Source organism: Schistocerca americana, chromosome 2 (genome assembly GCF_021461395.2).
Source record: "Schistocerca americana isolate TAMUIC-IGC-003095 chromosome 2, iqSchAmer2.1, whole genome shotgun sequence".
Lineage (NCBI taxonomy): Eukaryota > Metazoa > Arthropoda > Insecta > Orthoptera > Acrididae > Schistocerca > Schistocerca americana.
In genome coordinates this window covers 289,322,559-289,338,022 of record NC_060120.1, presented here as the reverse complement: position 1 = coordinate 289,338,022, position 15,464 = coordinate 289,322,559, and the positions used below count along the sequence as shown (strand labels likewise).

At 39.9% G+C, this 15,464-nt stretch overlaps 1 protein-coding gene across 1 annotated transcript in view; it reads left to right on the top strand.

The window, feature by feature from the left end:
• Nucleotides 1-15,464, top strand: part of LOC124594839 (probable ubiquitin carboxyl-terminal hydrolase FAF-X) — a 300,957-nt gene that overhangs the window by 31,244 nt on the left and 254,249 nt on the right. The window contains exon 4 of the mRNA XM_047133291.1: nt 692-917. Coding sequence (XP_046989247.1) covers nt 692-917 — 226 coding nt within the window. The remainder of the gene's footprint in view (nt 1-691; nt 918-15,464) is intronic.

Here is a 15,464-nt window from a genome sequence, read left to right as displayed (position 1 = left end):
TTTGCGTTTCTTTCTGTAATGTTAGTTTCAGTCAATCAAACACCTTCTCTGTTGCTACAAAGGCTTTGGTCACTTCTAATCTTGATCACACTTGTGTAGGATGCAACATCATTGGTACGTGTTCAAGCAGTGCGGGACTGTGTCACTAACAATTGTGTATGTCTGCAGAAGCATCCCACTGCAATATTTTATTCTTGAAAATACAGATATGAACAGAAATATGACTTTGTTTTCTGTATGTAGTGGTTTGGGTATCACTCACCTTCATCTACTTTCAGCCATGTGTGAAACATACCATTTAATAAGGTGCCTTCTTTATTGACGTCTCTATTCAACAGAAACCTTAGTGTCATTGATGAGTAAATGATTTTTCTGAAAAGAATGCATGTCACAGGTTGATTTCTCGTTCATACACTGTGATTTGCAGTTTGCCAATAAAATATAATACCTCTTAAAAATACTGATAAAAAAAGGTGAATAAGATTAGTCGCAGATTGACATTTGAAGGTCACTGAATCCTTATTGGAAGAGAATAAAGTGAAATTCGTACAAACTGAAGCTTGATTCTGATTAAATGATACCTCTGATATGTAATAATTCTTGCTTGTAATGCTATAAGGGATGTACAACTGGTTTTGTCTGTGTGTATTACAGTATCAACAAAAATTTTGATACTATTTTTCTTCTGCAGGTTTAGATGTACATAGTGAAGCATGCCAGCGGTTTTTCCGTGAAGGTTTAACTGTCTCTTTCACAAAGATATTGACAGATGAGGCAGTAAATAGTTGGAAGTTCAATATTCATCATTGTATTTATCAGAACTGTGAACGTTTGGTGGAATTGTGTGTTGTAAAACTCTCACAGGACTGGTTTCCATTACTGGATCTTCTGGCGATGGTATTTAACCCAAACAATAAGTAAGTATAAATGACAATCTTTGGTTTATCACCTGTCATTAAATAATCTATTTGTGTTAGCCATAGGAGTTTTTCATACAGCTGATGAGAAGGAAAAGGTCAGAAGTATTTCTGTGTTGGAAAAGCTTTGCGGTTTAAGTTGTCATTAAAAGATACGTGTGTCTCCACTTCCCCAGCTCCTCCGTATTCACCCCTGTTTCCTTCGTGGCAACTTTCTTCCCACCTCACAAGTTCAGCATAATATTCTTATCCATTTCCCACTGACCCCCTCAGGGTTGCTGAAACTAGAGTATTTCCTGTCCCCGTTTTCAGCACAATAACCTGGTTCTCACATTCTGTTGTCCAATGTGCCATCAGTAGTCAGACTGTCAGACCCAGCCAACACCCCCCCCCCCCTCCCCCCCCTCCCCCTCCCAGCCCCCTCTTTTCATATTTTGGAGGAGTGCAGTTCAAATATACATCATTTGAGAATCCTGATTAGCAAGTTGTTCATCCCTCTGCCTCTGCCTCAAAGATTGTGTGGAATTGATCACCTGGAGACCCCATCTGGGGAAGTTTGGCAACCATGTTGCAACTTCAATTTCAGGTGATGCCATATTGCATACTGGGTGACTTGCCTGGTGGTGGTGGTGGTGGTGGTGGTGATTGTGATGATACAGCCTCCAACCCAGCTGGGTATCAAACTTGGGCCCACTGCATGGTAGGCACATACATTACCACTTAGCTAAGCAGGTGTATTGTTTCGCAAAAAGAATGTAGTCTTTTTTCCAGGGATTCCCATTTGAGTCCATGAAGCATCTGCATAATACTTACATTTTTATCAGATCTACTGGTGAAAAATCTATGCTCACCTCTGAACTCCTTAGATATCTTTTTAATCCAACCTTATGGAGCTCCCAAACACTTGCCCAGTACTTGAGAATGAATAAATTAATTACACTAGCATTCTGTTATGCAGTCTCATAAATCAGACTAAACTCTACCAATCATTTACCTTCCTACTACTGTGCTTCCATGCTTGTTCCATTTTGTATTGATTTGCAATTTTGTGTTTAGATATTTAATTGGCGTAGCTGTGTCAACCAGCACACTACCGATGCAGTATTTGAACAGTACAAGTTTGTTTTTCCCACTCATCTGATTGACACATTCCCATACACCACAGAACCATGAGCAAACAGCCTCAGATGGCTGCTCACCCTGTCCATCAGATCGTTCGTGTATGTAGAAAATAAGAGCAGTCCTATCACACTTCCCTTGGGTATTCTTGACAATATCCTTGTCTCGTACGAACAATCGCGATAGAGGATAACTTATTGGCTTCTATTACTTAGTGTCATTAGGCCACTCTAATATCTGGGAACACAATCGTTACACTTGAACCTTCGTCAACAACCTGTTATGGGTTACCATGTCAAACGCTTTCCAGAAATCAGGCAATATGGAATTTGCCTCAGGGTTGTAAGATGATATGTGACAAAAGGATAAGCTGAGTGTTACACAAGTGATGCTTTTTAATTTGTGCTGATATGTGGACAGAAGCTTTTCTGTTTCAGAATATGTTCTAGAATTCTGCAGCAAATAGATTTTAGGGGTATCAGTCCAGTTGCTTCGGACTTCGCACTGACAGAGATTCACGATAAATGTGAGCTAAGGAAGGGCCCAATGCCGTAGAGTGCTCCCAGTAAAACCAAATTGGGAATTTATCTTTTCCTGGCATCTTAACCCTAGGACGCCCAAGCCCTTTTTTTTTTTTTTTTTTTTAACTTGGATGCCTAAGGGGGGGCGGGGGAGGGGGGGGGGGGGAGGTTCGGCGAGCCCACAGGTATTAAATAAGTTTACTGACGAAAAATTACAACTTTCAAAATGGTTTATGTATTTTAACTAAGGCATCGGTTTATAAATGTTGTTAATTGTTATAAATATTGGATTGAGTGAATTAAAATACAAAATACAGATGTGTTCATATACAATAGACTGCTCTGAGTCCTCAACTTCAAGGCAAGAGACACACTTCACAATTTTTTCTGAATGTGTGTTACACACATGTTTATGACACTGTCCACAATACTGTTTTGGTTTACTTAGATTGTTGTACTTCTGCTTCTTGGTTTTAGCTTCTCTTACACAAATATGGCACCAACCTTTCCCTGCAGGAGGCGGACGTGCTTCTGTTGTGACTTCTTTGATTTTCTTTTGTAGAATAGTCTCCATTCATTGAACAATTTGGTTAGATAACCCTATTGCATTAGCACTTCTTTCTTCTACCTGCAATTTCACTAGTTCCATCCCAGCTTGCAGAAGATAAAGTTTCCGTTTGTTGTGTTTCTTTTCATTCCCTCTTGGATGTTGCTGGATGAATATGGTGGTTGCATTGATAGCACAAATGTCAGTGAGAGAGTAAAATACAGATAGAGGCCATCTCTTTGTTCCCCTCTTGCAGGTGTACGTACATGCCTTTTGATCAATTGTATCAATTCCACCTTTAGTGGAATTATAATATGCATTTATCTTGGTTTTATTCTTCTCTCCTCCAGTAGTGCCTTTATCTTGGTGCATTGTTGACAACATCAGTAAGTTTTTACTTGGTTTCGTTTTTGCTATCTAGGACACCAGAGTTACTGGAGTCCTACCTGTGGATGGGTCTGTGAACAAGAACATTGTTGAATATAGCTCTCGATTTGACGTGTTCTTCATTATGTCTGGAATATGCTTCCTGTTTGATTGGAGAGTTCCTACTGTAGTAACTTTGTACTCTTGGTATAACTCTTCTGCCAAATCCACCGATGTTTAGTATCGGTCTGTAGTAATATTTCGACCAGTATTTTTCACAGGTGCTACCAGACGTTTGACGACAGCTGCTGAATCCCATTCTTCTTTCGACAAATTCTGAACATTACTTGCATAGGGTTCCATATTCAAGACATATCTGTCAACTGCATCGGACATCATGCATATAAGGATGCCATTCTTGCCCGGTTTATCCTTCAAAAATACTTTGAAGGGGCAGAGCCCTCTAAACAAGCTAAGCATCTCGTCAGTGGTGAGGTGGACCCCTGGTTTATACAGTAGTGGAAACCTATCATTCACTTTGTTGAAAACATCATGGATTTCTGTGAACTTGTCTGCTTCCCTTCTTAGCTGGCGGGTACTTTTGTCATCAAACCTTATGATTGCAATAAGTTCCCTGAAACGTTCTCTTGCCATAATACCCTTGTAAACTGGCCGACCCATTAGGTCTGACCAAAGATCGTGTACACTGACAGAATTGTCCTTATTTGATCCCATAAGTATCAGGATTCCTATAAAGGCATACAATTACTTTCTCATGAGTCAAAGTAACATTTCGCTTAACTGCCTCTTCATTTGAATGTTTTATTATAACATCCATGATGTCAGGTGTAAGAAGTAACTTCAAGGCTCCTCCAGGTGAATGGCAAACACCAGCTGGAGTTACTCCTGCCTGCTCTCTTACTATATTAGCAGCAGACCTCCGAGGAATTCTAGGCTCTGTGGTTAGGTACCTTCTTCCAGACTTGGCCACAATAACATCCTAATGGTCACTGCCTGGAACTGCGCTATCTTCATCTTCTCTAACATCCACATCACTTTCCCAATCTGAATCATACTCCATAACACCATCCTCATATTTACTTTCACTCCGTGAGTCAGAATCTTCATCTAAAATTTCATTTAGAACTCTTTCTAAAGACGAGTCACGTATTCTTTTAGTCATTTCTAAGTCTTGGTGTGAACAGTAGGGAACTGCACTAACTCACAGCAAGTTTACAAGATAAATAACAGCTGACTGGCATCAACAATCACTTCCTCTGAAAGTAAACCGATTGTTGTGAATATCAAGAATACCAGCCAGCGAGAAACTAACTTGCATTGTTGTAGAGGTGAGAAATACGAAATTCTACTAAGGGAAATTTTCTATAGCATGGAAGCCTAAAGGGGGGGGGGGGGGGGGGGGGGGTGTTTGTTGTACCCATAATAAGTTTTTTATTTTTTTTTTTTCCTTTCAAAGCAGAAATTTTCTATAAAATATATTGACACTAACGTTTCATAAAATAGCCAACAAACAATAACTCAAAGGGAATATGTAGTATGAAAGTTACTTGGGCAAAAGCAGGGGACATAAAAAAATTGTGGGTTCAACGAACGCCCCCCCCCTCCCCCCCCCTCCTCCTTTAGGCATCCTAGGGTTAATTGTTTTCAACTCTTGCAGTTGGTTCTCTATGCCAGGGGAGCCTATATGTCATCCACACAGGAATCTGTGCAATGGTCAAATGATGGCATGCTTGTGCTATCCTCTTTCGTGAAAGATTTTTTTAAACCTGATATTTAAAACTTCTGCTTTCCGTTTGCTGTCTTCTATTGTCTCACCAGCCTGATCAGTGAGTGACTAGATAGAAACCTTATAATTGCATAGTGAATTTACGTAGGACCAGAATTTTGTCAGATTTCGCCAAGATCTTTTGTTAAGGCACGATGGTGGAAGTATTTGTATGCTTTGTGCATCGGTCTTTTTACAGATGTGTAAATTTCTACCAGTATTTGCCCGTTTCCTTTGGTGCATTCTTTTTTTGAACTGAGAGTGCAACAGTTTCTGCTTTCTCAGAATTTTCTAAATTTTGTTATTAAACCACAGTGGTCCTTTTTCACCCTTAATCCACTTACTTGGCTCATACTTCAGCAGAGTGTGATTTACAGTCAGTTGAAACATTGCTCATAATTCCTCTGACTGTCGTATTGGAACTAAATGATGTCTTTTTCATTGCCAAAGTGGGGTGCTAACTCCTTATCCACTGTTTCTATCAAAACTACTCTCCTAGCATTCTTATTGGTTTTATTGACTTCAGGAACATTTGTCACTATATTAGCATGATCACTAATCCCTGTCTCTATACAGACACTGTCGATAAGGTCAGGCCTGTTCAGGCATCTAAAAGGTCTAAAATATTGCCACTGTGTGCAGGTTGTGTAACTAGTAGTTCAAGGCAGCCTTCAGAAAATATGTTCAAAAGTAGTGTGTGTCAGTACCAGCTGCAGTGAATCCATAAATGTCCCAGTCTATATTCGGCAGGTTAAAATCGCCTTCAAGTAATACTGCACGATCTGGATACTTCCACATTACTTAGCATAGACTTTCTTTCAATGATTCTATAAATGTTATGGTGGAGTTGGGGATGGGGAAGTGTAAAAAGTTCAATAATTAACTTGAATTCACAGAGACCTGCTACTCGTGTCCAGATAACTTCACAGTCAGACTCAATTTTGACCTCAATATACCAATATTTTTTTCGACAGCAATGAACACACTACCTCCTATAGCATCTAATCTGTCTTTTCAATATACATTCTTTGACTCACTAAATATTTCGGACCTTTCTACTTTAGGTTTGAACCTGTTATCTGTTCTGGTGATAATTTGAGTGCAACAACATTCCTGGAGGGCAGTAAATTCATGAACTTACTTATGAGCACTTTGACAACTTACTGTTAAAATTTTTACAGTTGAAATGTCTTTACTTTCTGTGCGGTCTGACTTTGCCCCCTGTTCATTGGCAAGCATTCATCAGAGGACATCCTCCATTGTGTAGTGCACCCCTGACCTATCAAGATGAATCCTACAATTCTCCACCCCATAACACAGGTCCAGAAATCTGTAGCCAAGACTGTCACAGAACTGATGGAGTGTTTGGTTGAGACCCTTCACTCAGCTCCAAATCAAGTGACCTCAATCAACTGTGGGAATGGTGCTGCAGATTCTGAACTCTGCTTGGGCCCCATGAGCAGGGATAACAGTTTTCGCCACTTACCCCTGTCACCCATCCAAACTGAGGATGACCTCAGGACCCAAGTGACATTCGTCATTGGTTGATGTGAGCCACAATTTGCAGACAACTGCAGGCAGGGCCTGCTGCTCACGTTGGATGAGACCCCTCGAGCTGAGATAAGTTGCATTTCTTTCCGGTTGTGGACACTTCATTTCCATAAGGGGCTCCAAATGCACCAATGTTGGAGCTTCTGATAACTAGTGAACCCCTATATCTGTGTGCCTGGTGGTACTCTACTCTCTAATGAAAGAGCAGCCACCAGTCCATGGTTGAGGCCAGATGGTGAGCCTCCATGACCCCCCCCCCCCCCCCCCACCTTGAACGACGCGAGTGAATTACAAACCTTCGGTGGTGAGAATGGATACTCCCCATGTCAGATACAGTGCAAGATGCCTCTGTGGCACATCCCATGGACAAAACAGGTGACACCCAAGGTGCCAATGTTAAGTGCCAAATTCTCTGCCACCACTACACCCTGAGGCAACAGCCTGAAAATGGCTGACCGCAGCCAAAAGCATCTTCAGCCACTCACCAACTGTGACCAGCTCCTCCTGCTTCTGCAAACGGCAGGCACACGTTTTATTCATCCTAATATTATTAACTGAAGAATTGACTGCAAACATTCGCAGGGAAAGCTAACTATGTAATTTTACACGTGAACTGTCTCTTCTAGGCATCACTATAGGAAAGCAAACCTGACATGACAAGAACAAAGTGTGCCTTGTGCTTGTGCTGTCCAGTGCTGAGGCACCTACTACCACTGAACAGTTTCCAGTAGCTCGTTTATATAAATGGGGCAGGGAGTTGGGAGGGGTATTGTACTTTTCAGCCCCGTAAAAGACACAATGATTATTTCTGGAGAAATTGATTTGTGCCAGACTTGAACTTAGATATTGCTTCTTGCAGACATTAAGTTGAGCACGTCCCCCAGCAACAACACAGACATTCAGTGTCAAGTTTTTCCTTTTAATATTTTTGTGCAAAGAAACAATTTTTTTCCTTTCCAGAATACAATTACTGGATGAGTGGATACGACAAGGGACAGTGTCTTATCCTGCTACAGTTGATATTCTACACTTAAATTAAGTCAAGGAACCAAAGTAAATTGTTTTGGTAAATGTGGGCGGTAATGTATAGCTGTTGATGTAGAGTTGCGAAATCATTACATTCACTGTAGCTGGTCTATCCTCTGTGGCAACCTATGACAGTTGATTGAGAGTTGTGTCACCAACTTATCCACAGCAGTTCACTCTAGTGGGTGCAATTTTTCTTCAAATGTAAGTAGTTGGGAAGCTCTCATGACAGTGAGAACTGTAAAATCTAGTGACTGTACAGTGTTGAAGGTGGAGAAACCTACAATTTGCTCAGTTTTCAGTATTTGTCTTAGCCTTGAATTACCTATATGCATCATAGATGAACCCTATTTCCCCTACTATGACAAGGGCTTTTTTTACCTTATATTAGCAGATTAAACCTTGATTGTTAAGCCAAATGTTTCTGAGTTGTGTAATAGCTTAATTAAGGGGTCATCTTACATTACAGATGAACATGGGGTAGGTGAGATTATGCCACAGTTTATTTTGACAATTCCAGAAGAACAGTAGGGGGCTTGGTAGCAATTTGGCCACGCACTAGCATGAACGAGAAGAGGTGTTTGGACAGGGATTGGAAAGCAATTTATTGTCATGCTACCAGCTATGGGAATGCATCCTTTGTCCCTTGCATCTACTTTGCTTAAAATTATTTTTTCCCAAAACAAAATATAATAAGAATTGAACGGGCACTACAAATGGACAGGTACTAAAGAATAGTATAAATTTCTACACTAAAGAAATTAATTTTATAAGAGGCAGTCAGGTGAAAACTGGACATCCACCACAATGGAATAGTGGAATGGTTCCATGCAAAACTAATCACCAAGCTTGTTAAGACATTTATTCCACTCGTAGATAAGACTGTAGAGTCCTGTTGGATAGAACACAGTCGGCCACTGATGGATCCACACATGCACTCACTCTTGCACTCCCTCGTTAGACTGAAACTGATGTCCATGTACATCTTTCTTTAGGTCACCAAAGACAAGAAAATCGCACAGTGAAACATCCGGACTTACGGAGGAGTCAGAGTTTTCCAACATGATCATTGAAGCATGATCATCGAACTGTTGGCAGTGTGACGTGTGGACATTATCGTGAACAGCATGCTTCCGCTGCTTGTTGAGTTCTTGGAGCATGGAACCACAATCAGTGCATAGTGCTATGAAGACACTTTGCAGAAATTGCTAACTTGCCATAAAGTAAAATCGGCAGGAATGCTGTCAGATGGAATCATCTTGTTGTATAATTATACCTGCCTCCACACTACCAATTGGACAAACGCTGTGCTTCAGTGATTTGATTGGGAAACATTGCAAAATTCACCGTACAGCCCAGGTCTTCCAGTATATGATTTCACATCTTTAACAACCTGAAGAATGGTGTGTGGACATCAGTTTGTCAGGCGAGGAAGTGCAATAGTGGATGATATTGCAGATCCATCAGCACCAGCCACGTTCTGCATAACAGGAATTGATCATCACATCTCCCAGAGGGATAAATGTCTTAACACGTTTGGTGATTAATTTTTGAATGGCACCATTCCATGCTCCCATTGCGGCAGATGTTTGGTTTTCATTTGACTGCTCCTCATACCATAAATACGTTCCCACAGAACACTCGAAAAGCAAAACAACACATTAGACAAGAAATTCAGCTACAGTGCTAAGATTGCTTTTGGTCCACAGCACTGTTGACGTTAAAAGCTGGCGACAACTCGTGAACCAAGTTAATCTGAATTGTTTGGTTTTCCTGCTGCGTCAGCACTAGGGAGCCAAGAAGATAATATTTGTTCTTATTCAGTTTCATTGTCAGTGCTGTAAGAACAGTAAATTCTAGTGATCAGTAACGGGTGCAAATACCAGCTGTGATCTCTTGAGAAATACGTATGGAAAAGTTCACACTCTGTAAGTGGTTCACACACACATACAATACTAATTTTATGTTAATGGTGATTCATGAACCACATTGTTCAGCAGGAAGAAACTTTGATGTCACAGAAGCAAATGTTCATAAGTGACACTAGACAAAGAATAAATGAAAGAATGCCTGTTCTACTCGCCTAACTTTCAGGGAACCAAAGCAGAAAAAGATTTAATTGGAGAAGCAGGTCATTCATACATAACACAAGATTAACACAATGAAGGCATTGCGATTAAAGTTATCTGAATGTACGTGCTGGCGATGGAGGAATGTTCCAACTGTATATGGTGGGAAGTTCAAAGCAAGTACAGTCTGGTATATGTGGGTGTTGGGGGGAGAGAGAGAGAGAGAGAGAGAGAGAGAGACTTATCTATACTCACATAAAAAGGGGAAATGTTATTAGGAAACATCTCAAAGTTCTTGGCCAAGACTCTAATAAACATTGTCAGGCATAGGGTATACATCTTTTAAACAACGTTGTACAGGTTTTTTGTTAAAACTGGCTGTGAGAAAAAAAATGCTTTTCTGTGGTGTAAAAATGTGTGGCTTCATTTTCTTCCTCGTAGTCGGTTGCAACAGAAAATCTAAGTATTAGAGAAGTTGTGTTTATGGCTTGTTGGCTTATAATTAGAATACTGCTCTTCAGTCTGAATTGTCTAAAACAAACTTTGTAATGCTACCTGTTCCCAAATTAAAACTACACAAAATAATGTCATTGAAACTACTATCCTCACAGGTTCAGCAGCTGGAGTGGTCATTCTCATTCCCTGTATACCAATAATCCCAACCAATTCACCCATTGATTTTAAATGACTTCAGTTCCCATGCAAGGTTTCGTTTACAATAACAGTAAACCAGGCACGAGGTGAGACATTCAAACGTATTACAGTTGATTTACAATAAGTGTTTTTCACATGGTCTCTTGTATGTTGCCCTTTCAAAAACTTTATAGTTCAGAAAAAAAACGGTTCATATTTTTACCACATAGTATTAAACAAAACCTGTATATTCAGAAGTTTCATAATTTTATTCTGCATAAAAAATTTAAAAAGTATTTAAAACAATAAAAACTAAAAAAGAAAACAAAGCAGTCTTTTGACTCATATTCTGTATGGTTCATATAATTTATAGTTACATAACTTCAAAGTAGGCAAAGCGATAATGAAGAATTGAAATTTGTGTCCTATTGCATTTCTTGTGGGAACCCCAGATTAGGACATACACTGAAGAAAAAAAAATGTAACACCATGAAGAAGTAGTGCGATACATAATAAAGTTGGTAGGTGTGTTTCTATATGTGAAAGAATGCGTTTATTCACATTTCATGACAGTCGCGTAAGAGTGGCACTACTATGAGGATGTGAATCAGGTTTGCTTTAGATACATGCTGTAATGGTTGTGAGCATTAGTTACCTTTGGGAGTGGATGTGGTGAGTTGATGTTACTCAAGAATTCCTATAAGACGACAGAGGTGCGAGATTGATCAGGGTCTTGCAATAGAGCTACAAGAAACTGGATTTTTCTTCTACAGTATTGCAGAAAGACTTGGTAGGAATGTAGCCACAGTACAGGACTGCTGGCAGCAGCGGTCTCGAGAATGAATGGTCGCAAGAAGAGTGGGTTCTGGATGGTGACGTGACACTACCGAGAGGAAAGACGATAATGTTCGGCGTATGGCTTGACTTGTCATACTGCATCTGCAGCAGCAATTTGAGCGGCAGTTAGCACCACAGTGATATAACGAACTGTCACAAATCAGTTACTTCAGGGACAGCTCTGAGCCATGTGCCCTGTAGTGTGTATTCCACTAACCCCAAACCAAGGCCATTTGTGACTTTGGTGGTGTCAAGTGAGAGTTCATTGAAGGGCAGGCTGCAGGTCTGTTGTGTTTTCCGACGAAAACTGGTTCTGCCTCGGTGCCATCTCTGCCCAAACTCTTTGTCTTTAAATATGTCTGCTTGTGTCTGTATGTGTGGTTGGATATGTGCGTGTGTGCGAGTGTATACCTGTACTTTTTTCCCCCTAAGGTAAGTCTTTCCGCTCCCGGGATTGGAATGACTCCTTACCCTCTCCCTTAAAACCCACTTCCTTTCGTCTTTCCCTCTCCTTCCCTCTTTCCTGATGAGGCAACAGTTTGTTGCGAAAGCTTGAATTTTGTGTGTATGTTTGTGTGTCTATCGACTTGCCAGCGCTTTCGTTCGGTAAGTCACCTCATCTTTGTTTTTATATATAATTTTTCCCACGTGGAATGTTTCCTTCTATTATATTAATGATTTATTTCATTTGTTGCACATTTCATTCTGAATTAATTTTCCTTCTTGTGTGATCTGAGTGTCGCTGCCATTTTCTAAAGTTGATTAAAAACTAGTAATGTTTTTAGCTGGTGTTCTAATACGGGGCAATGGTCGAATTTATCACTTGCAGCCTATTTAATAAATCATTGCAGCCTCTCACAATCAAGTAAAATATTGATCTGGGTTCAGAACTGAGTAAGTTTTATGGAGGACACATTTCCGTTTTTGAATGTTACCTTTACTTAAAAAGCAGCATTAATGTTTGTACATTCTTAAAAGGCAGCATTAATGTTTGTACACGGTATCCATACATGTATGATAACTTTTATTTCAGACCTGGTCAAATATGACAAGAGTATGTAAACTGATAGAATTTAGTGCTACTTTCTCATGTTTTTCAGAAAATTGTCAAGTTTTAAGCAGAGCAGTAGATTGTTGTAGTTTCTAGTTCATAGTTTTCTGCGTATACCTTGCACTAGTGCTGTGCGAGTTAAATGTTGCTTGATTATTTGACCAACGTTGAGAACTGTGTGGAGCGCTATGACGTATTGGGAAATCTTGAGGCTGTTTGAATGCAAGTATCGTTTGCCCAGTTCTGCCCTTCCGAATTCTTCAAAATAAACCTGCATGTGACCTCAGTAGCCAAAGCAAAATCTGTAAATGTAAAATGGCCTCTATGTACTGTATAAAAAATATAAAAATATTAATTTCAGTAGCAATAGCTTACTCTGTGAATATAAGATGACCATGTATTTTTCGAATGACAAATTTCGGAAAAAACCTTGTCATATTATTGGGTAAACCCAGTACATACCAATGGCTCAATGTGCTTCACAAAGGAAGATTATGACACTGACTGACATACAAATAACATTGTTAGGAAATGTAATTAGAGTTGCATTTGATATCGAACAACTTGAATACAGAAATGATGGAAGTGGAAAAAATGCATTCAGTCAGCTGCACGTCTTGTTATGTTCCACTTTGCTTTGACTGCTTCATTGAAGTCCCACACATGCACTTCATAAAGGCTGGAGAGCTGTGTAACATTATCAGGTCAGTTCCTGTTATAAAAGGTTCTACCGTAGACTTTGAACAGATCATTTATGTGCCTCATGATAAGATGTGCAGCTTTTCATGTGAGTAGTGTGTCTCACTATTATTGGGTTGCGGGAGTTTTACTCTAAGCCCAGTTTCATGCAGGTGTGTTTATTCAATGTTACACACCTCCTTTATCAGTGCAATAAAAATTTGTTCATGAAATATTTTAAACTTGGCACTATGACATGTCAAAAGTAATCTCAGCATAGTTTTGCATAGTATCACAGTGCACAGCATTCTGCCATTTGCTGCTTGTTTGCTATGCTGTTCGTCTAACATAACATCACAGTCAGACATGAGACTAATCTGCTGCAAAGCTCACTTGGAGTACTTCTTTCATATTTAATGGAGTGTGTGTTATTTGTGACCCATTATTATTTGAGTAAACAATTGGTAATAGGTCACATGAAACAGTGACAACAGTTACTCAGGCCCCTAAATGTTCACAGGAAACTAGTAGTTGGAGATATTGATGCCTGACAGATATTGACCAAAAGAATCCTGAGAAAGTGTGATTCATTTGTGAGGGAGGTAACTTCCAATGGCTTTTTTGGTAAATTCTTGAGCATTGACAGCCTTTTTGCACACTATTTCTGAGTGGAACAACAAAACATTAAAATCATATTGGCACCCAAAGATGCCCTATCATAAAGTGTAAGGCGTCATGGATAAAGCAGAAATTATCAATTTCACCAACATACCCCACAGTATTTTCGGTGGTGTGCAGAACACCACATTTAAAAGCAGAAACAGAACAACAGAGAAAAAAATGGTAGTCTTTGTAAGGAATTTGTTTACTTCAGCTGCCCTTGTGTGTGTGGCAAAAAATTGCCAATGTTGTAAATTAGCTGGGCTTTATTTGAACATTATGACCCTTAGTATTTTATTGAATGTCTCTTAGAGAAGAATATTATGCATTTTTGTAATAATTTTAGAGAGATGTCTTCAATGAATATTCATCAACAAAAATAATCCGTTCTTGCAAATAAAATGTAATTGCATAGATAAAAAATCTACTCGCCCAGCAGCAGCAGCAGCAGGAAAACACACAGATAAGGTATTTTAAGTTCGCAAGCTTTCGGGGCCAGTGGCTCTTCCTGGCAGAGGCGTGAAGGGAAGGCAAGAGGAGTGAAGGAAGACTGATGAGGTTTAGGAAAATAGATATAGTTTGAAAAAATTCACCCAGAACATGAATCAGGGGAGTCTCACCTCCAGATGGTATGAGAAGGAAAGGCTGACTATTGGGGGCTGCACTGGATGAGATTTGAAAAACTGAGAGCTTAAAGTTGGAAGATGGGGTAATATGTAAGACAGATGTTACTAACACAACATCATGCACAAGTTAATAAGAGAGGGAAGCCAAGTGCATTGTACATGATAGTGGTGGAGAAGGGGGGAGGGGGGTAGACAGGCCAGAAAATGAAAGATATAGAAAATTGAAAGGGAGTGAAGAAAGGAATAGTTGCTGTGAAGAAATGCTGAGATTGAAGAAATTAAAGTAAATTAAGGTGGGTGGTGAAAACCAAGGACGTGTTGTAGTGTCAGTTCCCAACTGCAAAGTTCTGGGAAACTGGTGTCTGGAGGAAGAATTCAGATGGCACAAGTGATGAAACAGGCACAGAGGTCGTGACGGCCATGTTTTAGAGCATGCTCTGCACCAAGATATTGTGTGTTGCCATTATACACCTCCTGCCTATGCCCATTCATCCTAATTAATGGCTGGTGGTAGTCATGCTGATGTAAAAGGTGGAACAGTTTTTATGTAACTGCTGGTATATGACATGTCAATTCTCTGGTGGCTCTCCCTTTGATATTATATGTTTTGCCAGTTACAGGGCTAATACAGATGGTGGTAGGAGGGTGCATACGACAAGTATTTTAGTCGGGATGATCACAGGTGTAGGAGCCATAGGGGAGGGAGATGGATGCAGAAGCAGCATAGGGTCTGACAAGGATATTGCAGAGATTGTCAGGACAATGAAAAGCTATTCTGGGTGTGGGTGGGCAAAATGTCAGCCAGAATGGATCTCATTTCAGGGCATGATTTTAGCAAGTCATAGTCTTGTTGAAGTAAATGATTAATACATTCAAAACCAGGATAATACATGACTGGCAAGGCAGTATGGGAGGGAACATTTGACATGGAAACAATGACAACTGTTGAAAGATAAGAAAAATTGCTTGTTAATAGGTTTAATTTGAACAGAAGTGTCAAGCTGATCTCCGGTGAGTATGAAAGCAACATCAAGGAAAAGTGGCTTGAGATTTGGAATAGGACAGTGTGAAATTTAG